Consider the following 10,762-nt stretch of genomic DNA (forward strand, 5'->3'; position numbering starts at 1 on the left):
TTCACATTTTAAAACTTTCATTATAACGAATGAGTACAAAATACTATTGAATAAGCACTATTTATTTTTTGTAGATAATTTATACTACAGACTAGAGGTTCCCTGTTTAACTTTTAGTATGACTGATAATCTCCCACCATGGTTATACACTACACTGTTCGTTAAATGGATATTTAACCTCCAGGAACCAGTCTATAATTATACTCAGCTCCTGAAACTTGTTTTCTTCTTACTTTCCCAGCTAAATAACTTTTGATTACAGAACTGACTTTTAAATGAGGGTAGATGTTACTGTAGCTGTTTTCACTTTGGCTCAAGCTAGGCAAATCTTCCAACCTCTTTTAAAAACTCATGAACTCTTGCATTTTCAATCTGAGCACAAGCTCCCACCCATGTTCTGCATGGTGAATAATAGAGCCAGCATTTTCTCTGTTTCAGGTGCAGGATTGGCTGTCTCTGTCTTATGCTTTCTGTCTCTCAAATGGCTGCAGACCACCCAAAAGCAGACTGCTGCCTGGCTGTGATGTGTTTATTGATCTTGTGGGAAAGCCTATAATCTGATCCTAAAAATGGCTTCCTTTGCCCTCTGCTCCATGGGAATATGAAACACACTAGTCTTGTATATACAGTAGGTAGAATTTCTAATTAGCTATCTTTGGTCCCGACTCCCTTTCTCTTAGAAGTAAGTAGATTCCCAGCACAACTGTTCACAATTAAATACCTCTAAGACTTTTCTGAGATTTTGGGGGACTCGGGCTTTACTCATGGTATATCCAGAGACTGCCTCCATTGTCTCTAAGGGTCAATATCTTGCACTTTCTTCTCAATAAAATAGTCCAAGCCTTCTTTTGATCCCTGACAATCAAATGAACCAGGGTTACTATCAATTAGACTGCAGACCAGATCACAAACCCCTTCATTCACCCTAAATTTAAAGCGAGCTAGTCACAAAGTATAATAACCTTATAAACCTCAAAGAAGGTGCTTGTAGTTGTATAAGACATTTTTATTGTATCAACTGGTTAAAATAAAATTTACCTTTTTAGTTGAAGTATCATTTCCCTGTTAATTCATACTGAATTTGCATTGGTTCTGATTTGTGTCAAAGGAAAAGGTACAAAAAGTGTAATCTTGGTAATTTCTTCACTTGGGTGTTATTTGGACAAATTTAGTTATTTTGGTTTAAGGTTCCCCCATAGCGATCATTTAGTCTGCAATAGTATTCCTGCTTCAAACTAAAGAAAACTTAAATTGCACTTCATTTAAAGAACAATATTTTTGCAAACAGTGAAATACCCTTTTTATTTCATTTGTGTCTTTCTTGTAATTACTTTTGTCTGGTTATTCCACTGTAGCCCAGTGTGTTTATAATGTTTGACTAGCAAGTAAGCGTTGACTAATATTTCCAATGTTTCTTTTTGCAGTGCACAGCCAGTACAGTTGGCAGAATACTATACCCCACCTGCCCCTGCCCCTCCTCCTCCACCCCCTCCCCTCATTCCATCAGCCCAAACTGCATTTGACAGTCCTATTTCTGCACCTCCCCTTCATGCACTCAGTTCAGTGGCAGCTGTAGGCCGCACATATACCCCATCACCTCCCCCACCTGCACCCCCATTATCTTATACCCCTCCCCCTCCTGGCCCTCCTGCTGCACCTCCTCCTCCGCCACCTGGCCCACCCCTTTTGGTCCCATCCCCACTCCACTCTGCCTCACCACCCTCTGCAGTTGAAATAAAGAAAGCCCAAGCAACTCTAATGCCAATTAGCGATGCTCGAAGTGACCTACTTGCTGCTATTCGGAGAGGTGAGTTGTGTTTCATTTTATCTAAGTTATAAAGTTCAGGCAGCTCATATAGTAGTTTGTCAATAGTCAGGTCACTCCCCTCTTCCTCCAGGACATAGCTGAAGTGTGGGGCAGTACACTATTTGGTGCCTTGACTCAATTTTTTAATTTTCTTTTTCAAAATCACAGCTCAATATAATAATTAACATTGACATTCTTTGCTTTGTTTCTGCTTGGATTTTAATATTTTAATTTAAACAGTGAGTTGGGACTGTATTGTCAAAGAAAACATGTTGGAGTTACTGAATCTGATAACCCCATTCTTCTAGGCTAACACTGATAGTTGCCCTCCTTAACCAAAGGACCTGCGAGCAATTATTTTCACTGTATCCTGATACATGCAACAATAATAAATCAAATCAATTAATTTCAATTGAACTGTTGTGTATTTCTCCCTGGCCAGTTCTACCAGTCAGGCCAGCTGTTTTACAAGCCATTTGCCCATGTAGGAACGATGTGGAGATGCCTGTGTTAGACTGGGGTGGGCACCAGGTCACATGACACCAAGTTATAGTTGACTAGTTTATTTGAAATTGCAAGCTTGCGGAGCAGCATCATCGAACCCATATAGGAAGTATCTTCCTGCCTCTGACGGATCTGCAACAAGAGGAAAAAGTATCAATTTCCATTCTTATAGAGTAGATCAAAGCCTTAGTCTGTTTCAGCTGAGTTTGACACATGTTGTCATCTGAATTGAAAGGTCATGAATTAATATGTGCAGTAGTGTAATCTTGAATTTATTTCAGCAGATTGTGACTTTCTAAGAGCAGGTTTGCCTCATTTTGATTCATCTTAACACCACCTGTCTGCTTTCTTCCATATGCCTCACTTGAGAATTATATGTAATTGCCTTTTGAATTTATTTATATGATCTATAAAGTGGCCTTCCCTAGCAATTCATTCTGCAATTCTATTATAATTTTTATATAAGACTACCTCAACCTGTCATCTTACTCCTAAATTCTTTATTTTAAAATATTTTTTCTTGGTATTTGGACTCTTCACCAGAGTGAATAATTTGCTAAACTAAATTCGTAAATTTTTTTCATAGCCTTGAAAACTTCAAATCCGCAACCTGAATTTTGTTTTCCAAACATAACAAACTCATTTTTCTTAACATTTGCTCATCATTTAAATCCTTGTAAATTAAATCCAGAATCATCTTCACTCCAGCCATATTGTCATTATCCATCATTTTCCAGTTGATACCATAATGCTTTATTTAAAAACATGTTTCCTGCAAAATGTCCCCTGATTTGAAATGATGAAAGTATGAAGAAACCTTGTAATCAGAACCCATTGCCCGTTGCAGGAATTCAACTTCGAAAAGTACAAGAACAAAGAGAGCAAGAAGCAAAAAAGGAACCCGTTGGGAATGATGTTGCAACCATTCTGTCCCGTCGGATTGCAGTGGAGTACAGCGAGTCTGACGATGACTCGGAACTGGATGAGAACGAGTGGTCTGATTAATAAGTTAATTCAGTAACGTTCTATGGAATGACCCAGCCCACAAGATTATTTGTTTGTTTTTAATGGAGTGGTTGGTAACTGCAGTTACATTTACATGTTTTTAGTTGATGCATCAGTTCAATGACACCCAAGCAAAGCACACGTAAAAGTATGTAAAGTACATCATGTTGTTCATCTGGTGTAAGATGCCACATGTTTCTATGAGCATGGCTTTGGTTCTTCTCCATGATTTAGACTATGCTTCTGTGAACAGGTCATAGGGTTATGTATTTTAAATGACCTTACACATCCAATGACATTTAATATATTTGACAGAAACGCCAACATCTAATCACTGGCTGATGTCAGTGTTTAGCATTCCTTATGGTTGACCTAAAATCTATGTATCACTCTGTATTTTAGATGTTGATTATCAATGTCTTGCCTCCTCCTTAAAGAGTACATTTATAATATAAACTTGAAAGGCATTTTTCTGTAGTTGATTATAAAGAATAATTGGTAAATATTAGAGATTTGAATCCAAAAATCAGTATTCCTTGGTGCTGATGGTATTAATTGATTTTCTACATTCCAAGATTACTATTTTCTGAGGTTATAGGTCAACAACATTATCGGCACTGACAATCTAGAGGTAACTTCACTTTGCATTTCATTGTATGAATATGAGTAATAACCGATACTCAATTAATTTTGAGAGTAATCAGTCAATGGGGTCAGATAATCAATGTGAATCACTTGCATTTTGCTCTAGTTTACTGCCTTGTAGTTACAGAGATATTTATATGTGTAATTGTTGGCATATTTGACAAAGTACCAGTTGAAAGTAGATGTTTGAAGGTACCAAAGTGTATGTGTTTAAAGACCAAGATCCCAGATAATTATCTCTTGAGGGGCAGTCCCTCAATTTGACACATCAATACTGATTGTATAAGAGGACAGCACGCACAAGCCAGTAAAAATAGTATCGCCTGCATAGTGTGATGTTTGGGATTTGTCTCCTGTTATACAGAAGCCAGGTTTGCCAATGGTGGTGGAGTAGCATATGTCTGCAGGGTTAAATATAAAACTTGATCTAGATTTGTATTTTTATTCTTCCCAAATTCGCAGGATCACAACATTATCCAAAGAGGAATGCCAGTTTACCTAGCTTAGCTTTACACACTAGAAAACCTACAGTTCTCTATTAAAGCATTGGATCGCCTCTCACTGACTGCAAAGTATTTGCCACTGCCATACCTGTTCAATTGTTCATCACTCTTTCTATAAATAATTTTCTAACATCATTTCTAAATTTGCCCCTTAACCATGTGCACTATATTGCCTTTTCATTAACTTTCAGGGCCAAAGACCCCAAATTTCTTCATTGCTTCCATTTAAATCAGTAACCTAACCCACAAAACCATATCTTGTCTTGTCACCTCACGTTTTTCTTTTGTTTTAATGCTCGAAATAGGTTGTTGGAGTCAAGCGGGTAAACTTTTGCGTGACATCATTTATTTATATTTTGTTGATTTAGCAGCGTTCTATTTGCTTTGTTGATTGCTGCTGCTCATTGACTGAGCATGTTAAATGCCAAGATAAAGAAATGGCATAAGCAAATGGTTGGCAAAATGCTGCAATGATAATGATGCTACCTTCATATGTAACTGGGACTGGTTCCAGAATGAGAAAATAGATCAGGAAGAATGAGTTGCATTCTAATAAAATGGGAACCATGGGACCACTAAGGAATAGAGAAGAATTTAAATGAGATTAGAGGAGGGTAGGGCTAGATCTCATTTTAAACTGATAAGACTTGATGTTAGTAAACAGATAAGCTAAAAATTAACAACCCAAAAATAATGCCGGTTGCAACTTCCAGCAACAGGCAGCTCAATAAGAAGAAATGTGAAAGCAAATCTTTGCTAAGGGCACTTAAAGGCTGAAAGCATTCATAACACTGAACCAGGGAATGTTGTATCAGTGGGAGATAATGATATGACAGAAGCATGACTAGCCTCAGGAGATGTAGATGAAAGGGTATAGAAGGTGTTACACAAATGGATGGTTAATTTACAACAGCCATGATTTCTCCACCTACTGCCATCCATAAACAGAAAGTTTCTGATTTCTTTTGTGATTTCCCCCCTTTTTAAGTGGTGGCGTGTTTTTCCCCAACCCTTCAGTTTTGGAATGACCCAATCCTCAATTAATAACCCTACAGCAAATTCAGAGAGTGAGTTTATTTTACACATGCTTCCAAAATGCAGGAAGCAGTTTGCAACATCCCCCACTTTTGCATTCATACAGCAAAAGAAGGATGAGGGAAAGAAAGGGGATCAGGGCCAAAACCACAGATATAGAAATAAGAATTACGGTTTCACATGAGTCCAGAATCAAAAGTCCAATTGTGTAATCTTTCAGAAGTTAGCAGTCTGAAACTGTTGCAGGGTGATCTGCTTTTCCAGAGTGTCAACTTTCACATTGGGAAAAGGATCATAGAGATGAATTAGTCGTGAAGGCACAGATACAGAATTTCAGATGTTCAAGTGGAACACAGTGTGGATGAGGGCCAGGCAACTTAAACCTGGGCAGCGATCTTGGTTGCTACCTTGTAGGTTCCCATATCTGGAAGGAGGAGAACATGCTAGGAGATCTCAGAGATGCAGTGATCATGACCATCTTCAAGAAAGGTGACGAGTCCAACTGCAGTAACTACAAAGGAATCTCCCTACTGTCAGCCACAGGGAAGGTTATTGCAAGAACCCTCCTTAATTCCTGCAGCCTTTTCCCTGTGTTTGAAGAACTCTTGCCAGATGCACAATGTGGATTCTGCCCACTAAGGGCGCAACAAAACATGATTTCACTGTGTGACAACTACAAGAGAAATGCAGGGAACACCACCAACCCTTGTAAGTGGCCTGCTTTGACTTCACAAAGACCTTTCACACTGTCATCTGTGGGGGTTTATGGAGCATCCTCCTCCAATTCGGCTGCCTCATAAGTTTGTCACCATTCTCTGCCTGTTCCACGATGACATGCAAGCCATGATCCTGACAAATGAATACACCACAAATCCAATTCCCATTTGGTCTTGGATAGCAAAAAAAAATTATGATTAGCTAACAATAGAAACTAAAAGAAAGCTAAATTTTAAACATATATTTTTTAAAATATGTGAACTTGTTGATCATAATGGAGAAATTTGGCTCACCACAAATATAAAATATCAAGGCTAGTGAGAGTGTTTGGCAGGAATAATGAAGCTAATATTTAAAAAACCCAGTTATACCTCAGTGAATAAGATGCAACTTTTCCAAGGGTTTTTACGTGAGATTAACAGCCGAGGAATGAAAGTCAAATTAATGTCAATGCAAAGACGACCCATTGCTTGCATTCGTTGGGTGCGTCAGCATTCCATGCTCTAGAGAACAACAAGATCACTGACAGCAACTGTTAGATTTCCATGTTATTTGGTATATGTGTAGACCCCCAAACCTGCCCCCTTTCATGTGCTAGTGAAAATAGTTGGCGCTGGAATGGAGGTATGGCTTCTGGATTTGGGATGCAGCCACCATTTTCTCTTGCCTCTGTCTCCATACCGGTCTTGATTGGCACCATGAGAAGCCAGCCCCAAGACGTGGGTATGCAAAGGACTTACAGGAGACCGATTTGGGAAAGTTTGCCTATTTATACCTCATTTTAAGACAAATCGAATGTATTCAAACATGTACTGAGAATATGTAGGATGAATAAATACCTAAGATGAGCAAAGAAACTACAAGTGTTCAGAATATTTTAAATAGGTTAACAAGACAATCCAAGTTGAAAAAGGGGGGCAAATGAACCAACAAATCTACGATGAGGAAGGTGAGTGGGGGATGTGTTCTTTTTGGAAGAATGCAGGAACCTCCAAAGCATATCAAAAGAGGGCCAAAGGGCAAAGAGTTCAATGAAATTAATGTAACTGCTGACACTAAACACAACAGCGAGAAGGTAGTTTTTTATTCCTTCATGGGATACAGGCATTGTCAGCAAGGCTAGCATTTATTTCCCATACCCATTTGTCTCTGAGAAGGTGATGGTGAACTGCCTTCTTAAACGTCTGTAGTCCATGTGGTGTAGGTACAGCCACTGTGTTGTTAGGGAGAGAGTTCCAGGATTCTAACCCAGCAACAGTGGAGGGACAGTGATATCCGGGCTAGCATAGTGTGTGGCTTGGAGATAAATGTAGTGTTGTTCTCATGCATCTGCTGCCCTTGTCCTTCACAGTGGTAGAGGTTGCGGGTTTGGAAAGCACTGTTGAAGAAGGCTTGATGAATTGTTGCACTGCATCTTGCAGATGGTACACACTGCTGCCACTGTGTGTTGGTGGTGGAGGGAATGTTTAATGAGTAGATCTGGCACCAAACTGCTTTGTTGTTGATGGTGTTGAGTTTTTTGAGTGTTATTGGAACTGTGCTCAAACAGGTAAGTGGAGCGTATTCCATCAAATTCCTGATTTGTGCCCTGTTGATGTGTACAGGTGTCCTTTGCACTGACATAATTGAGGATGGAGATATTTGTGAAGCCACTTCCTCCAGATCGTTGTTTAATTGTCCACCACTGATTATGAATGGATGTGGCAGAGCTTCAGATTGTTGATCTTATTTGTTGGTTGTTCAATCGCTTAGCTCTGTCTACCACCTGGTACCTCATCAGTTTGACATACAAGCATTCCTGTGTTGCAGCTTCTGATGACTAACACCTGATTATTAGGTTTGCCGGGTGCAGCTCCTGGCATACTCTTCTGCAATCATTATTAAACCAGGGTTAATTCCTTGGCTTTATGGTGAGGGTGAATTGAGGGACATGCCAGGCCATGAGTTTACAGATTGTACTTTGAATATGATTTTGCTGCTGATGATGAACCATCGCACCTCATGGATGCCCAGTTTTGAGTTGCTAGAATCTGTTCTGAATCTAGTCCATCTATCACAGTAGTAATATCACACGACATGATAGAGGGCATCCTCAGTGCAAAGCTGGGACTTCATCTCCACAAGGACTGTGCATTTGTCAGTCCTACCATTACTGACATGGACAGATGCACCTGCGACAGATAGATTGGTGAGAATAAAGTCAAGTTGTTTTTTTCCCCTCTTGTTCATTCCCTCATCACCTGCCACAGGCACTAACTGGCAGATATGCCCTTCAGGACTCTGCCAGCTTGCCCAGTAGTGCTGTTACTGGGCCACTCTCGGTAATGGATATTGAAATTTTCCATCTAGAGAGTATTCTGTACCACCCTTGGCTCTCTTTCCAAATGGTGTTTAATATGAAGGCATACTGATTCATCGGCTGGGGGAGGGCAGTCGGTACTAATCTACAGCAGATTTCTTTACCCATGATCTGATGGCATAGGATTACATGAACTTCGTAGTCAATGTTGAGTCCCAGGGCAACCTCCGCCGGACTGTATACCACAGAGCTGCCGTCACCTCTGCTGATTCTGTCCTTCGGGTGGGACATACACAGGGATGATGACAGTGGTGTCTGGGATATTTGGTGTCTGTAAAGTATGATTCAATAAGCGTGACTATGTCAAGCTGTTCCTAACTAATCTGTGGGAGAGATAAAAGCCCCCAGTTTTAGTAAGAAGGACTTTTCATGAAAAACAGAGCTGGCTTTGCAGGTGTTGACGTGATGTGATTTCTGAATGTTGATGTTTCTGATGCCTAAGTCGGTGCTAAATGGTCCATCCAGTTTTTTTTGTCTTTGAATTTTCTGGAACACAACTGAGTGGATGTGAGGCCATTTCTTCTACAATACTAGCAAGTCAAATACTCAGGAAAGAGGCGAATCTTAAAGAATGACAATACGAGGTGAAAATAAGGATAAACATAGTTAATGCACTCAAAATTATTCCAATCAAGAATTCACTTGGGAAAACTAATTCAAACGTGTTCAGGCTTCAGATCAACAAAATGAGAATAGTAGATATACTGAAATAAAGAGTAGTCAATTTTCCAAAACACAAACATCTGACAAGAACGATTAGATTTCAAATCACTTTAAGGTACAAATTGAGATTTACTAGAGTGACACTGAGAAGCTATATTCTGCTTACAGTTGCAGGAAGGCCAGGGAGTGCTGTCAACAACAAGAGAACAGCACAGATGGAGTTTAAATTAGACAAATGTGAGGTGATGCATTTTGGTAGATTGAACCAGGGCAGGACTTACTCAGTTAATGGTAGGGCGTTGGGGAGAGTTACAGAACAAAGAGATCTCGGGGTACATGTTCATAGCTCCTTGAAAGTGGAGTCACAGGTGGACAGAGTGGTGAAGGAGGCATTCGGCATGCTTGGTTTCATCGGTCAGAACATTGAATACAGGAGTTGGGACGTCTTGTTGAAGTTCTACAAGACATTGGTAAGGCCACACTTGGAATACTGTGTGCAATTCTGGTCACCCTATTATAGAAAGGATATTATTAAACTAGAAAGAGCGCAGAAAAGATTTACTAGGATGCTACGGGGACTTGATGGATTGAGTTATAAGGAGAGGCTGAATAGACTGGGACTTTTTTCTCTGGAGCGTAGGAGGCTGAGGGGTGACCTTATAGAGGTCTATAAAATAATGAGGGGCATAGACAAGGTAGATAGTCAATATCTTTTCCCAAAGGTAGGGGAGTCTAAAATTAGAGGGCATAGGTTTAAGGTGAGAGGGGAGAGATACAAAAGTGTCCAGAGGGGCCATTTTTTCACACAGAGGGTGGTGAGTGTCTGGAACAAGCTGCCAGAGGTAGTAGTAGAGGCGGGTACAATTTTTTCTTTTAAAAAGCATTTATATAGTTACATGTGTACGATGGGTTAAAAGAGGGATATGGGCCAAATGCGGGCAATTGGGATTAGCTTAGGGTTTTTAAAAAAAAAATAAGGGCGGCATAGACAAGTTGGGCCGAAGGGCCTGTTTCCATGCTGTAAACCTCTATGACTCTATGACTCTATAGCACAGCCCCTGTCTGTTATGGTAATAGTAGTCAAATTAAAATAGATTCATGATGAGCAAAGGGGTGAAAGGTTATCGGAGGGAGGCAGGAATGTGAAGTTCAGGGTAAAATTAGATCAGCTATGATCTTATTGAATAGTGGAGTATGTTCCAGCACCCAGTGGCCTAGTTTGTATGTTCTTGTGTATTGCTGTGTGTCTACATTGATACAGTGTGTTTACCTTCAAAATGCTCATATTCTTATATTTAAAAAAAGGTTCTACAGCAAGATGCACTTCAATCCCTAAGAAGGATCCAATTAAATAGTACTGTACTTACACCTCAGAATTTCAGCATTATTAAGATTTAAATCCCTAAAACATCAGCAGCAGCAAGTCAGACTTTCAAAGCCAGAATCACCTGGACCTTAATCCATGGTAAAGTTGCCGGAGTTCACTCACCATGGTCTGCCCCTGCCCGCTACGATTCCTGTGGT

At 39.9% G+C, this 10,762-nt stretch overlaps 1 protein-coding gene across 1 annotated transcript in view; it reads left to right on the plus strand.

Annotated features, from left to right (window-relative positions):
- The window catches only part of LOC144492347 (actin-binding protein WASF3-like), a 35,109-nt gene extending 31,793 nt beyond the window's left edge, over positions 1-3,316 (plus strand). Inside the window, exons 9-10 of the mRNA XM_078210343.1 lie at positions 1,441-1,807; positions 3,159-3,316. Of these exons, the coding sequence (XP_078066469.1) occupies positions 1,441-1,807; positions 3,159-3,316 (525 nt within the window). The remainder of the gene's footprint in view (positions 1-1,440; positions 1,808-3,158) is intronic.
- The last annotated feature ends 7,446 nt before the right edge of the window (positions 3,317-10,762 follow it).

The sequence above is a fragment of the Mustelus asterias genome, chromosome 4, assembly GCF_964213995.1.
Source record: "Mustelus asterias chromosome 4, sMusAst1.hap1.1, whole genome shotgun sequence".
Classification (NCBI taxonomy): Eukaryota; Metazoa; Chordata; class Chondrichthyes; order Carcharhiniformes; family Triakidae; genus Mustelus; species Mustelus asterias.